Source organism: Ipomoea triloba, chromosome 12 (genome assembly GCF_003576645.1).
Source record: "Ipomoea triloba cultivar NCNSP0323 chromosome 12, ASM357664v1".
Lineage (NCBI taxonomy): Eukaryota > Viridiplantae > Streptophyta > Magnoliopsida > Solanales > Convolvulaceae > Ipomoea > Ipomoea triloba.
In genome coordinates this window covers 25,044,677-25,060,444 of record NC_044927.1, presented here as the reverse complement: position 1 = coordinate 25,060,444, position 15,768 = coordinate 25,044,677, and the positions used below count along the sequence as shown (strand labels likewise).

The 15,768-nt window shown below is 33.9% G+C and overlaps 2 protein-coding genes across 2 annotated transcripts in view; one reads left to right on the top strand and one right to left on the bottom strand.

Moving 5' to 3' along the window:
- Positions 1-1,313: 1,313 nt before the first annotated feature.
- On the bottom strand, positions 1,314-8,369 carry LOC115999802 (folylpolyglutamate synthase). Its single transcript, XM_031239720.1, has 17 exons — positions 8,145-8,369; positions 8,031-8,051; positions 7,565-7,704; positions 7,387-7,452; positions 7,080-7,189; positions 6,594-6,654; positions 5,705-5,788; positions 5,565-5,621; positions 5,389-5,449; positions 4,293-4,339; positions 4,072-4,149; positions 3,698-3,862; positions 3,325-3,618; positions 3,040-3,118; positions 2,603-2,752; positions 2,280-2,446; positions 1,314-1,793 (listed from the first exon to the last, which is right to left on the bottom strand). The coding sequence occupies exons 1-17, from the start codon at positions 8,338-8,340 to the stop codon at positions 1,734-1,736; spliced, it is 1,836 nt and encodes a 611-aa protein (XP_031095580.1). The 5' UTR covers positions 8,341-8,369; the 3' UTR covers positions 1,314-1,733.
- Positions 8,370-14,160: 5,791 nt separating this feature from the next.
- The window catches only part of LOC115998153 (protein YIPF1 homolog), a 4,885-nt gene continuing 3,277 nt past the window's right edge, over positions 14,161-15,768 (top strand). The window contains exons 1-3 of the mRNA XM_031237641.1: positions 14,161-14,507; positions 15,336-15,375; positions 15,467-15,550. Of these exons, the coding sequence (XP_031093501.1) occupies positions 14,454-14,507; positions 15,336-15,375; positions 15,467-15,550 (178 nt within the window). The 5' untranslated portion in view covers positions 14,161-14,453. The remainder of the gene's footprint in view (positions 14,508-15,335; positions 15,376-15,466; positions 15,551-15,768) is intronic.

The following is a 15,768-nucleotide window of genomic DNA, read 5'->3' as shown; positions in this document are numbered from 1 at the left end:
ATATATATATATATATATATATATATATATATATATATATATATATATATATATATATATATATATATATATATATATATAACAAAAGGAAAAGAAAAAAGAGTTTATTTTTTATTTATTTTTTTTAAAATTTGGGGTGGAGCATCTTCAACTCAAGCAGTAGATTGTCTGTCACTGAATAAAGCAGTCTGGGAAATATGCTATCCTGCATTTTAGGATGTCCAGAATTATATTCAAATGTATGATTCTTAATTTTACATTTAAAAAATTGAGGACCTGTTATTTAGGGCAATTGACAAACGAAAATTGTAAGATTAAAAAATCGACTTTTTTATATGTATAGTCCAATTATGGTACAAATTATATTGTCAACCCTAATCCAGATTAGGTACTTACAATTACTATATTATCTATGTGTTCTAATATTGTTCTAAGTCATTATATGTGAATTGTAACTAATTAATATATTATCTACATGTTATAATATTGTTCTAAATTATTATATGTGAATTGTAACTGAATAAACTGAAAGTACATAATATGTTAAGTGTATATACATAATATGGATTAGGATCCACAATACGTATGGTGGTGAACCCTCCAGATCCCCAATATAACGATTGCAATTCTGGAAGGCCATCTCTTGCTATAGTTTCTTGGTCACAGCCCGTTCATTTTAGCAGCCTACTTTATTCCCTTATGTATGATAGAGATTGAACCAATTCGTTTATGTGAATACCAAATTTAAGAATGTGTTCTGTCTTAATTATAAATGTACATTTTTATGTTATATAAAGATGAATTGATCGGTAAAAGTGTAATTTAACTGTCCATACTTGAGGCAGATCAGAGATCTCCTCAAAAGTGGATTTTTGTCAGTGGCAGGGAATAAAGAAGCTTGAAGCTGAATACCTAAACCCATATGCATGTGAAAATGTGAAGCCAACAACACTTAACTACTTTATGTGTTAAATTTTCTAATTTTCGAGCCAATCCCAATCAAATTAGTAATACTGTTAGTTTAATCACAACACGATTATAAGTTCAATTTCAAATTAGAGCAGCTTATTGGTCTTCTTGATTTAAACCGACCAGTTATATGCAATCTAAGCCGGTTTATCTCATTTTGGTCCTTTACCTGCTAAAGTCATAAAGCGGGATTTACCCAGTTCACACACTCGAGTAGTAGCTACGAGTTTTCCTCCTCCGCTGGCAACAGCCAATATTAATGTACAATATTAAAGAAAGTGAGGAATCCCAAAGTGGAATTTAGGGTGGAGCATAGTCAGATTAAGTCACTCAATAAAGCAAAGTCCAGTAAATATGCCTGGAATAAACTATCACCCACTTTTAAACATTACACATTCACAATTATTCTTCCTCCACAACTCCACATTTAAAAAAGAACTACGAGTTTCAGAGACGAAACGTTTTCAAAACAGAAACGCTACCCTCAAAGTTTCTGAGTGTCATAGCGGTTGTGCATAACGTGTGTGATTTCAATGGAGAATGAGTTAAAAGAGTACATGGATATGAAACCAATGAGCATTCTATTTTCTGTAACTCGTGAAAATGTCAGTACTAAAATGGACCGAGTACTTCACATGAACATTTGAAAATGGAAATGTACCTGGATGGAACACGGAAATACATTCTTGCCTATGGTATTTGCGTAGAGTATGATCTGTTGCGAAAAGAATCAAATGGAAGAACTCCAAACAGCGTTTAGAGCCTCATTTCTTCACTAGTTTCAGAACGTCACCCACGAGGTGTAAAGAGCCCGTTACTAGGACCTGCAAAAACATGTGGTAAAGCTCAGACAAAGAAAACACGACACTATAAAGTCTCAGGCACAAGAACTCGAAAAGATAAAAAATTGTGTTTGCTGCTCGCAATTCAAATGCATTTTTTTTTTGGATTAACGAGGTAAACCCCAATCCTGACTGTGTGAGTAGTGAGTAAACCATCGCCCTGAGACCCTAGCCGTCAAAGGACCACAAGGAGGTAAACCAGCCTAGGTTACCCATAGCTGACCGGCTCAAACCCAAGTGGTAAGAGAGTTACACCTGCAGCCGAGAGAGCCCGTTACTAGGACCGTAACGGGTTGTTGCACGGATGATCACCCGTGTTTTTGCAACATTGAAATTGGTCGTGGTCTAGAGCCTGGCGGAGGACCAAATTGGTAATTTTGCAATAGTCGAGGGACTATTTCGGTAATAAACTCCTCATAAGATACGAACTCGTGTGGAATAAGCGGGCATAGTTTCAAATGATAGTACCTGGAAGCGAACGGACTGATTCTTTCGAACGTTATCCCTGAGCCAATTAATTGCAACTGGAAGCGAAGGAAACACTGTACTGTTTTCACAACTTCGAGTTCCTTTCTCTGTATCATCAGCGGAACCCTCTTCACATATTTGATCTGCATTCTTCGCCATGTCTCTGCCTGTAAGTAGACGGTCAGAGCAACATATATCCTCGACTTAAGTCGTATGTAGGGAAATTTTACAACGCCGAAAAGGACCCACAGTTGCTACTATAAATGGAAAGGGACGGTGGTTTGCACATCACAAAATAATCGGGTAATGTAAAGAGGTAATACCTTTCTCACGGACAAGGTTTTCCCAGAATCTTTGAAGAGTCAGCTGCCACGAGATATCTACTTGATTATCAGCTGGAATCGTAGAACCGGTACCCACCTTATAATACACTGATATATTAGGAACAAACAATGCCTTCTTAAAGTAGATTCCTGGAAAAAACCAAAATGAAAGTTTTGCGGTTGAGTCAGAATATATCGACTGTCAAACTCAACAAGTGCTTGTTTGGCCCCCAACCTATTGGAGCTTATCGAGGTGCAAAGCATAAATCGGGGCAAAATATGAATGAGAAAAAGATTTTCGGGGCTAGATAAGAGGCAAAAGCTGTTTTTTCAGGAAGCTCCAAAGTTGAAGCTTTTTAGAAATGCCTCTTCTTCAAGAACGTTAAGTTGAGCCAAAAAAATCACTGTTTCAAAGAATACTGTGTTCGAGTGTTCACCATGCATTGCACAAGCACTCATCAGGCGCGGAAGGAGCAGCTGAGGATCCCTCACCGACATGCAGTTGAACAACAGAATCTGCATTTACGAGAAATTTTAGTTTGGCAGCATACATAAGAAATGAGACATCTGACAAAAGAAAGAGTGTTTCTTCTCGTCCCTTGTTGTATCAGTTATAAACTTAATGTCTTAAACATTTTTTTACTAAAAGCTATTATATATTTCGACCGTAATGCCAAACCCTTTCTGGTTTCGTGAATAGACAGTAAAATGCAACAGCATACTTGTGTAGAACTTTTGTTCGACTTCTGGTAATGCTCCATCTGTGGCGGTTCACAAGAAGTTCCCGTCTCATGCAACTGATTGTTAATAGAATTCTGTTGCTGGTAATCGTCTTTGATGGCGAGAGAAAACCATTTAGCGCATACATCCATGCTTTCGGGACTATGAGCACCGTCCAAGTAGAAAACAAGATCCCCCGGAGTTTCACATTCTATAACCTTGTCGGGTTCAATTTGAGCCCGCCCTTGTAAAGTAGCTGTTGCTAGTCCTTTCAGGAATTGCTCGGGCAGAGAGCCCTATGTCCACACAAGAACTAGGAATAAGATTAACGAAACAATAGAACACAGAATTGAGGGTAAAATTGGCGTAACTCACCGTCTCTGTTATGTAATCAACTTCAACATGGCCGGTTCTCTGAAGCCAAGTGGAGCATAATGCCATAGCAAGACCGGCATTTGTATATTGGTGTTCACCCTCAAGACCAAGATGAATGCTGCTTTGTAAACTGGCATCCAACGGGGCCGCCACTTTGAGAGTTACCTGTAGATAGCACCAAATCGTCAACCTCAACGAAGGAAAATCCTAAACTTTTTACATCAGCACAAGTAAATGTTGATTAGATCAAATTCTTACTTGGCACAAAATCCTATTAGCACTACTATATTTTAGCTTCAAAAGAAAATAAAATGATTTGGGCAATCAAAGAAATGGATTGAGTAGCGTGACTAATGAAACAACTCTAAACTTACATCCAACTCAGAAGCCTTCGCTTCAAGCACACGCATAGCTTCATCGGGCTGGGGCACAGTAAAAGCTGGAACTCCACGCTTCGTAAGACGATAAATACTTCTCAGTCCACAGAGAAAGGAATAAAACAAAATAAAAATAGAAACATAAAACAGAGTTCAGACAAAAAGATACAATATATATGTATGTATGTATGTATGTATGTATATGATTTCTTAGGAACCTTGAATATTCCTGCTTTCTCTCCAGCAATTTGCCCGAGAGTATTTCCTGCACAAAGTTAGTTAAGAAAGGAAAACGATAGGAGTGAGGCAATTATAAATTTTAGGGTACAGTGATTTCAAGCAACATCAGAAAGAGTTAAAGCAGATCGGTAACTTTTAACCAGGAATCCAGACAGGGAAATCTCACTGAATTTTCAGTTATGATAATTGTAATTCGTAACTAGAGGCATAACTGATTAAGAATCTGTAAAGACAAAAGTGATGGGATTTGGGGACAACCCCAACCAAGTTGGTGAGGCTGTTGACTTGGTAACCACAAGGTTACAAGTTCGACTCCCAGTGGCCAGCGGAGCGGCCTATTGGCCTTTTTGGTTTGAGCCAGTCAGCAATGGGCAACCAAAGCTGGTTTAACTCTTTGTGGTCCTTTGTTGACTAGGGTCACAAGGCGGAGTTTACCCAGTGCACACCCTCGGGTAGTCGTTGTGGGTTTTCCTCGTCACTCAAAAATTAAAAAGTGATGATTTGCATGACAATGTTCAAGGCAGATACCATAACATTCTCCCTCTCCTATTAATACACAGTATGGTTCTACATCACAAAGTATGTCCTAAGATTGAGCACTCATTGTGTTATAACATGTTAGCTATGTGTCCACTCAAAGGCTAGTGAAAAACAAGGTATTGGAAATGTGCTAAGAACCGCATTTTCACACAGCTAATCCACCAAACAGCATCAAAAGCTTCATAAGCCTCATTTATTCCTCGAGATCTTATTTAACTACCAGAAAGAAATATTTCAGTTCAATACTAAATTCTAGATTTCATTAATTAATAACTATAAATGTTATCATAGCCATCCACAAATACAACAAACCATATAGAAGTTATTAATGACAATCAAAGATGTCAGGCTTCTCCACTAGCTATTCTTTCAAGCTGTGGTTCCTATTGGAAATTTTATCAGCACTTGGCAAAACTTAAGCAACCAGCTTTGTTCGGATTCAGCTGGCAGCAAGTAGGAATCCAGGGCAAGAAAAACAACAAAAATAATGAACACCAGGCAGGTACCGAGTAAGAATAAAGAAGAAGCACTAACCAAGAATTTCCATATGGTCATACCCAAGGGAAGATATTCCACAAACAACGGGTTTCTCAACCTGAAAGCCAATTGAATGCATCAGCTGATCAGCATCTCACAAATCTAGTAGAACTCGTACTTCCAGACCAAATCCATCATTATTACAAAACCTACTACTATTTTCAACTACCTACCACATTAGTTGCATCGTATTTTCCGCCTAAGCCAACTTCCAATATAGCAACATCCACCTACAAGTTAAACATAATTCAGTTTAAAGTAGTGGTTCGACTGTAATGCTACTTTTACCAGAAAACAAGCTTAATGATAATACCTGCTCTGCTGCAAATATTTTGAAGGCAAGCAATGCAAGGAAGCGAAAATATGTAGGCATTGGCACCTCATCAGAAGCACTTTCCTGTGCACACAAAATAGTGGAATTGCCTGGATAAGACATTAACTACAAACGTAATACCAAAGGAAGCAAATAAAAAATGAGACCAAATTTGTGCTTGAAGCTAGTATGTTCAAAAAATATGAAGAAATTTTCACAGCCTGTCAATCTTTCCTTTCATTCGGACAAATGAAGAAGTAGACAGGAAACTGCAGCCAACACTTCATACATGCACTAAATGGAGATGCCCATAAATTCAAGTTCATTTTTCATCCTCCATCAGTCCATCTTCATAATATAAGGAAAAAGACCAAGAGTATTCATAGCTTTGAATATAATACCTAAAATCCTAACTACCATCAAATGGCTGCAAGAACAAAAATAAATTTGCTCTTAGTTATAATGGTTTAATGACTTTAATCCTACAAATTGCTTTTTCATCTCCATAGGAAATGACCTTTACCAAACTGGCCGTGGTAACAGTTCCATACTTCCATGGGGTAAAAATAACCCGTCTGGCAAACCCACATAGAATTAAAAACTGTCCTAGATGCAGAACCATTCTTTGAAGAAGATGCAATCTTAATTTAAGTTTGGAGAGTAATTTAAGAAAAGAAAGGAAATACTAAAAGTGAATTCAGGTAAATAATTTAAGAAATAATATTGGGAAGACCTTATCTTTGAACTTTTGTATACAATAATAATCTTATTATTTAGCTACCAGAGTGCACTAACTAAAACATATATGTAATGTAAAATCATTGCGGGATAAATGGACTCATAGAGCAACTGGCATAGATAAATAACCAGAAGATGTGATCATACATGCCTTAAGTCTATCATAGCACCACCAGAAATATGCCAAAAACTTCTGTTCGCAAATGTCTGCTCTGAAAGAACCAAGTGAGGAGAAGAGTTAAGAGAGCATGTAAACCTTTGTGACCACTGAACTGTCTAAGAAAGTATTAAGGGAAAAGGAAACAATAATTCAAGATTTCAGAACACTATTATCACTTCCAATTTGGATAAGAAAGTCAATAATTTAGTTGAAAGATGCATTTCAAGAGGCAAGGATAAGGCTTTAATCAGTTGAAAGCACACACACAAAGCATTCTATAAACCATGAACAACAGACTAAGCAAGCAGCAATGACAGCCCTCTACAAGGATATTATAGGAAACCAAAATAGATTTCAAGGACAAAAAAAAAAAAAAAAAGCAATTGATACTTTAAAAAAAACATTGAGCTAATATCCTATTTCTACTGATTTCCATAAACAGTGTTATTTACACAATTGCAAGACATGCACACTTACCCATCTAATCGGAATCTTTCTCGGACATCAATGAGATGTGGAGACGTGAAAAGCCCGGTGTGGAAACCACAATTACGCAATATAGACTCTGTGAAAGTGCAAGTTGACCCCTTTATCACACAAAAAAATAAATAAATGAAATGAAATTAGCAATGACCAGCAAGAAAAGGTTGGCAATGTTAGTTATAGAGAAGACACATTAGATCTTCGATACATGACTGAATCTCCAAAACTAAAAAATTTAAGGCTTCTCAATTTCCAATGCCAACTAGAAACACAGCAAACACTCAAGTAATCAAGTTGCTACCTTTCCCTTGGTACCAGCAACATGGATAACCTTCATCTGCTTTATTGGTTCCTCCAGTTCCAGTATCTGCAGTTTATACCATCATATATATACACACTATATAAGTACACAACACCTTCTGCACAGTGCACACCATCATATACCAAGATTCCCAAAGATATTTTCCCTCAATCTGTACCTTAATATAATCAAATAGTAGCTCAAATCTATCGCCGCTATTGCTCTTATCAGCACGACTACGTTTTGTTATCAGAGAAGATAAAGCCTCCATTGCCTCCTCATAAGGAGCCAAAGCTGATCTTGCTGGTTTATCTTCACCTACACCACACCATCTTCAACAATCATTCCACACATGCACAAATGTACAGCATCTAACAACTCAAACAACCCAGCTATCATAAAAAGTCACAAAAATTCAACATTGAAAAAATGGGCAATCAAACAAATTAGAATTCTTGCAAGACATCTGGTTTATCCTCACGTACACCACACCAGCTTCAACAATCACTCTCACACATTCCACACATGCACAAGTGCACACGCATACATATAACAACTCACACAGCCCAGCTATCATAAAAGTCATAAAAATTCAATCTTGGAAAATGGGCAATCAAACAAATTACAAGTCTAGCAAAACTTACCGCGAGACATCTTGATTCGGCCTGAAAAAGGTAACCCGGTATTAAAAAAACTGGTTTTTGCTACACAACTACCAATCATGTTTATATGTATGAATGTGAAGAGAGAGATCTCACTGAGAGAACAGCGGCGGCGAAGGGGTTTGGCAGTGAAGCGTGGCTGGAGAAAGCGGAGCAGAGCAGGTTGAACTGACGGTTGGCGAGCGAAGTTGAGGGATAGACAGTGACGAGTCTTTAGGAGTTGAAAAGAAAAGGTGAAATCGCAGTTTGATCCCCAGATTTTTGGGTTTAGTTTCGTTTTGACCTCTAACATTTCGGGTCAGCCCAGGATGAACACTGCATGTCTGCGCTCTACAGCAGTACAAATTTTGGGTTATTTATCAGCTCCGAAGGAATATATGCAATGCTGCGTGGTTTTGTTCTCTTATGTTTTTTTATCGTAATCAAGAACATGTTCTGCTTAATCCCTATCTTATCCCAAAGTAGAAGTAATAATCTTTATAAACACTCTTATTCAATATTCAATATGCGAAATTATTTAATAGACTGCAAATCACATATTAAATACGAATTACCTTATAAACTAAGTTGGACCAGATAAACGAAAAGTGATGTCAGTAAAAATTGAACTCGTAATTTTTTTATATGAAAATTATGTTTCATTCACTCTTCATCTCGTTCTAGATAACTTAGTATTCGTTACGGAGTATTTTAAATAGTGAAGATGCATTTGTGTATCACGTTAATACTTACATTTAACTGATAGTTTAATATGAAAGAACTAATTTGAAAAAAAATAAATTTTGAGGGGTATAATTAGATAAAAATTCTTGCCAAGGATCAAATTGAAAACGACACATCCATGAGAGTTTAAGGAGTATCATAGAAGTTTCCTTGGGGAGAAGAGTGGTGCGGTTGGTGGACTTATATACTTTGACTGCGAAGTATTTGGAGATCATTTAATTAGTGGTGGTGTGTGCTTACAAAAAAAAAAAAAAAAAAAAAAAAGAACTCAGGTCATCATTATTTTTGCCGGACTAATCTAAAGTCCCATCAAGACCCAACATTATTGCCTTCCATCATGACTTGTAAGTCAAACGACGAACTATGTTAAGTTACGAGAAGCTATTTTATTTTTTATGATGAGTAAAATTTTGTAACTATTATATGAGGATATACATAAAAAATTACACTAAAAAACATCTTACACAAAAAGCTCGATCAATAAGGTATTGACAATAACATATGTGTGACTATATATAATATGAGATTTATTTTGTAACATGATGACAAGACTACAAACAAGATATAATTTTATTTTTTTTTTACTTATAGGTATGGATGATCACGGTTCGGTTCGAACCTAACCAAACACTGTAGCAATCATACCAAAATAGTATGGATGGTTCTGGTTACGATTCAGAACCGAAAAAATAAAATTAAATAATTGTTGAACCGTAAACCGGAACTTAATCACAGTCATATATAGTAAAAATGATCAAACACTTATTTTGATAAATCGGTACGGTTCGGTTCCAATTTCGATTTTGAACCGCCCATCAAAACTTATTTATTTATTTATTTTTATAATTGTATTTCTAATTTAAAAATAGTCTAAATTCAACAATTATTTTATTTTATTTTTTCGGTTCTGAATCGTAACCGTCTATACTATTTAAGTTCAATTGCTATAGTGTTTGATTAGGTTCGTATCGAACTGTGATCTTCCATACATATTAGTAATAATTGGTTGGAAAATAAAAATAAATGAAATGGTTATTTTAAGGGCAAAAATGTCAATTTAATATTACAAGGGAGAAAACTACCACTTTTAAAATAACTGAGGGGGAAAAACTGCCACTTTAATAACACAATGGGAAAAAGTGCTATAAACACATAACATAGGGGGGGAAAGTGCCATTTTCCCAAAAAAAAAAAAAAGGAAGGAAAAGATACAATTGATTTTGTAGTTATGTTTTTTTATACTATGACTTTATGATAATGTAGTATCTATCACTAGAAAAGCAATAGAGGTATCATTGAACTACAAACTACCTAGCTTTATTGACACAGTTTTTATAGTTTAACTGCTTGAACTTCTATCGATTATAAGTGAGTAAATATCATCATCAATTATTTAAAATAACTATGATTTTTGTTATTGTGATAATGGTTTGAACATAAACTATGGTAGGAGGTATAACTAATGTGATCCACACCCTNAAAAAGAACTCAGGTCATCATTATTTTTGCCGGACTAATCTAAAGTCCCATCAAGACCCAACATTATTGCCTTCCATCATGACTTGTAAGTCAAACGACGAACTATGTTAAGTTACGAGAAGCTATTTTATTTTTTATGATGAGTAAAATTTTGTAACTATTATATGAGGATATACATAAAAAATTACACTAAAAAACATCTTACACAAAAAGCTCGATCAATAAGGTATTGACAATAACATATGTGTGACTATATATAATATGAGATTTATTTTGTAACATGATGACAAGACTACAAACAAGATATAATTTTATTTTTTTTTTACTTATAGGTATGGATGATCACGGTTCGGTTCGAACCTAACCAAACACTGTAGCAATCATACCAAAATAGTATGGATGGTTCTGGTTACGATTCAGAACCGAAAAAATAAAATTAAATAATTGTTGAACCGTAAACCGGAACTTAATCACAGTCATATATAGTAAAAATGATCAAACACTTATTTTGATAAATCGGTACGGTTCGGTTCCAATTTCGATTTTGAACCGCCCATCAAAACTTATTTATTTATTTATTTTTATAATTGTATTTCTAATTTAAAAATAGTCTAAATTCAACAATTATTTTATTTTATTTTTTCGGTTCTGAATCGTAACCGTCTATACTATTTAAGTTCAATTGCTATAGTGTTTGATTAGGTTCGTATCGAACTGTGATCTTCCATACATATTAGTAATAATTGGTTGGAAAATAAAAATAAATGAAATGGTTATTTTAAGGGCAAAAATGTCAATTTAATATTACAAGGGAGAAAACTACCACTTTTAAAATAACTGAGGGGGAAAAACTGCCACTTTAATAACACAATGGGAAAAAGTGCTATAAACACATAACATAGGGGGGGAAAGTGCCATTTTCCCAAAAAAAAAAAAAAGGAAGGAAAAGATACAATTGATTTTGTAGTTATGTTTTTTTATACTATGACTTTATGATAATGTAGTATCTATCACTAGAAAAGCAATAGAGGTATCATTGAACTACAAACTACCTAGCTTTATTGACACAGTTTTTATAGTTTAACTGCTTGAACTTCTATCGATTATAAGTGAGTAAATATCATCATCAATTATTTAAAATAACTATGATTTTTGTTATTGTGATAATGGTTTGAACATAAACTATGGTAGGAGGTATAACTAATGTGATCCACACCCTTAAAAAGGAGTGTGGCTTTCATGATGATTGATGACATATTAAAAAAAAAAAAAAAAATTTAAAGTGTATTGCAATAATTTCAAATACGGAAAGGCCAAAAAATAAACCATTTAACAAGGCGTTTGGTTGGGAGGAGGGAATTAGGGGGGAAAAGAATTGTAATTCGGTGGAATTATAATTCAATGAATAAAGTAGGAATTGAAATTACAGTGTTTGGTATGCAGAAATAGGAGCACAGGGAATTGAAAGGTAAAGAAGCGACAAAATGACTAAAATGCCCTTATGTTGTGGTGGATGTTGTAGTAATAGTAGTAGTAGTAGTAGTAATAATAATAATAATAGTAATAATAATAATAATTCTTTCAAATAATAATAATAATAATTCATTCAAATAATAATAATAATAATTCTTTCAATAATAATAATAATAATAATAATAATTCTTTCAAATTTAAAAAAAAAAAAAGAAAAAAAGACAAAGGGTATGAGAGGATGGGCAAAATTGTCTTTACACCAACAAATTACCCCTCCTCTCCACCGACCCCCATGAATTGCAATTCATCATTTGGAGGGAATTGCAATTCCCTCCAACCAAACAGTGTAGTTTGGGAATTCACCCCAAACTACATCCAACCAAACAGGCAATCACATTGTAATTCATTTAATGGTGTTTGACTGAAGTTGTTGCTATTTTTTTTTTTAATAATATTAAGTTTAACATTAGTATATAAAATTTATATATTTAAAACTACATTAAAAATATACTTAAACAAACAAAAACTTTAAATTAAAAATATTTTTTTCAAAAAATATTAACGAAAATAATAAATAGTTCATTTGGTCAATGAATAATAAATATGACAAGTAAAATTGGTAACATGGAGTATAAGATTGTCAAGACCATGACAAGCTATTATCACATATATGAATTAAAGTATAAGTGAATGTCCAATTAGTGTAAAATTAATAGTACAACGTGTTGAATATGTAATATTATAACGTAATTGCATTTTTATTTTTCGGTTTAAGAGATTTTGGTAAAGTTGTTTTGATACTTATGTTATGTTTGGCAAACCTAGCTTAAAAGGTAGCTGAAAGCTGAAAAGTAGCTGAAAACTGAAAAGCTATAAGCTCGAAGCTGAAATCTGAAGAGCTATTAAGCTAGCTGTTATGCTTAAAAGCGTTTGGTAAAATTATCTTTTTGATAAGCTAATAAATGTAAAAAGACTAAAAAGGATATCTTCATACAATTTAAATAGTTTTAAATTTAAATAGGTTTGTTTATATATTAAAATATAAAATAGTGAAATCAATATATTTTAATAAAATATAAAGTAAGAACATATAATTGAAAACATATAAAGTAAAACAAAATGATTATAATTCATAATATTAGTTCATACAAAAATCAATGTTCAAACACAAATGTCAATTTGAAATTACAACCAAACATATTGAAGAGAAAAAGTCAAAAAATTTAGCCAAAAAGGTTTTAATTGGGAAGGATAAATGATGTCATTTCTTCAAAAAAAAAAAAAAAGGTTAAAGATGAAAAAAAAAAATCAAAAATAAGTTCTTATTTTAAGCTACTAGCTTATTTTATGAACATTACCAAACAGAGCTTATAGCTTATTAGTAGCTTAAAATAAGCTATAAGCTCCTAAATAAGCTCTGCCAAAGAGAGCCTTAGATGATTCAATTCGATTTATGAATGCTTATTTGATTTTTCGTTTTTCTTTTTTCCTTGCAAATGTGGTCATGTAAAGGTGCTGCTGAAAGATTTGGTCCTCGCCAGCCATCCGGTCTCCGTCGACAAACAGAACATTTACATCTTCTGCGGCCTACAACTAGAACTCTAGAAGTAATCTATAGCAAGAGTCCTAACAATCACAATTTAAAGAAATTTCATACTCAGTATTATTTTAACATGCAATGTACATGTTTTATCAATACGGTAAATTATTGTGTGGACCATGGTCCACATAACTGTGCGAACCATAAATATAACATACATTGTTATTATATTAAAAGTACATTATTTTTGTATTGAAAGTACATTATTTCATAGTATATATAAAATAACGTACTTTCAGTACTTAAATAATGTACTTTAAAATAATATACTTTATGTATAAAAATAATATACTTTTAGTATATTAAAACTGTACTTTTTATTTATGATCCACACAGTTGCGTGGACTATAGTCCATGCAATAATAGTGATAACAGAGTTTCTTCAAATGATTAGAAGGATCAAAATTACAATAATTTAGAATAATTGAAAATACTTATTTATTTATAATAATTAAAGACTAAAATAACTAAAGGCTAACAAATAAAAATCACTTTTTTTAAAAAAAAAAAAATCACACTTTTTTCTTTAAAAAAAGAAAAGAAAAAGTTACTCCATAATTAAAAAAAGAAAGAAAGTAGGGTTTCCGACAAATTATTATGTGGACTCGAATTCATCTTGCAAGATGACTTCGAGTCCAAAATATACAATTCATATATTGAATGTTCACAATTTAAATTGTGAACAAATTATAAATATTCCGTACGTAAATTGCGACCATCGACATTGCAAACCTATATCCATGGTATAACTGGGTTCGTTAATGGGCTAAATTGATCAGTGTTGTGGGCCATAGGCCCATAATCTACAACCATTAACGACCACGTGAAGCCCGCGCTCATCACTCCGGAATCGCGGTAAATGTTGAGTGACGCGCGTGGCTTCCCCTCGCTCGCTGCTCTGACCGTGCCTGTCAGTTCGTCTTCTTCCATCTCCACCGTAAGCTTCCACGTCAAGCATTCCAACATGGCAACAAACAAAATCTAGGGCTCTTTTGGGGAACCGCTCCGTTATCTTCCTCAAACCTCCGTCGTAATCGCCGATTAATCCTACGAAACACACTGAGTTTTCCGGGCCAGCTAAACCGTGCATTGTCTCCTCATCTCGTAGATCTCCGCCCGCCGCTTTCCCGATGGATGACTCTCTCGGCAACATCCCTAGTAGCCACTTGCTCGGCTCAGTTCCGGTGAGTACTATTCACTTCTGCGCTTAATTTTGTAGCCAAAGCTCGATTGTGTTATATATTTGTTTTGCCTTCGCTTAATTACCCTGTGTTAGGTCGCGATTAGTTGAAATTTTTGAAATGTCATCCAAGTATTTATTGAATTTCGGTTTAATTAGTCGAGACATTTGAAATGCCATTAAATTGCATTTTCGTTTAATCAAAGGTTATTATGAGTTTGAGACACTTTGCTTTGCTGTGCTTGGCCACTCATAAAGTCAGCGATAAACAGAAAATAGCATAATGCAGAATTTTCTTTTTGTAGTTTTCATGTTTAGTGGTTTGGATCTGTGTGGAGTTGTTCTAGAGTGACTATTTATAGAAATATACAAATGTAGTGTCATGAAATAGGGTTATATTACTAAGCTCTAATATGAGTTGGGATTCATGATTATTTGATTTGATTTGATTTTATTTTATTTTATTCTGAATCTTGAGTTCCATATTTACTTCTGAACTAAACCTTTTACTTTGAAATGCATTTGGTATCTAACTTCTCTTGTATTATCATTGGCCTTGGCATCATGAGGTGATCAGGGTATGCGCTTGTGGAATTGGTTGGAATGAATGCCATGCTCTTTTTCTAATTTGAAAGTGACAATTTTATGGTGTTGAATGACTGTTAGCTCAAATTAAAATTTACTTTTGATGTAGTAAATGCTAGTGTTAATGAAGAAAAGTCAGTAGCTGCTTAATTATGCATAAAAAAAAATAACAGAAGAAAGAAGCTGCTCAGTTACTGGCTTTTATTAGCAGATTTTGATTTTGTTTATTTTTCAAATGAATGCACAGGCTGTTATCACTGAAGAAAAAACCAACAGTAATCACAGCGGTATGCTGGGACTATAAATATTTCTCATATCTGTTGATGAATTCTCTCTAATAACAAACATTGTTAATTTATTTTGTGTAATAATTTACAGTACCTGAAGCAAATTTACAGATATTTCCTCCAAATAATGGTGGGAATCCTGGTCAAGGATATCAAACTCTTGGAGGCCCAAGCGGTATGCATCATTTAGGCTTTGTTTTCATATTAAAATCATAGCAAGATTAAGGAACAAAATAGTCACAAAGTCTAATGTTCCATTTCACTTAAATATCATGAGCAAGCACTTTTTAGCTTGGCATATACTCTGTATATTTTAGGTTCTTAGATGACAAACCTTAGGTTTAATTGTTAATCTTTTTCTCTTTTTTTTTTTTTTTTGGGGGGGGGGGGGGG

Bases quoted from the DNA above. Each gene is read 5' to 3' on its own strand.
- LOC115999802 (XM_031239720.1), bottom strand. From the start codon at position 8,340: ATGTTAGAGGTCAAAACGAAACTAAACCCAAAAATCTGGGGATCAAAC. The intron at 3,863-4,071 runs GTAAGTTTAGAG...TGCTATCTACAG, and splicing joins CGAAGGCTTCTGAGTTGGAT to GTAACTCTCAAAGTGGCGGC. The intron at 2,447-2,602 runs GTATTACCTCTT...GTCTACTTACAG, and splicing joins AAACCTTGTCCGTGAGAAAG to GCAGAGACATGGCGAAGAAT.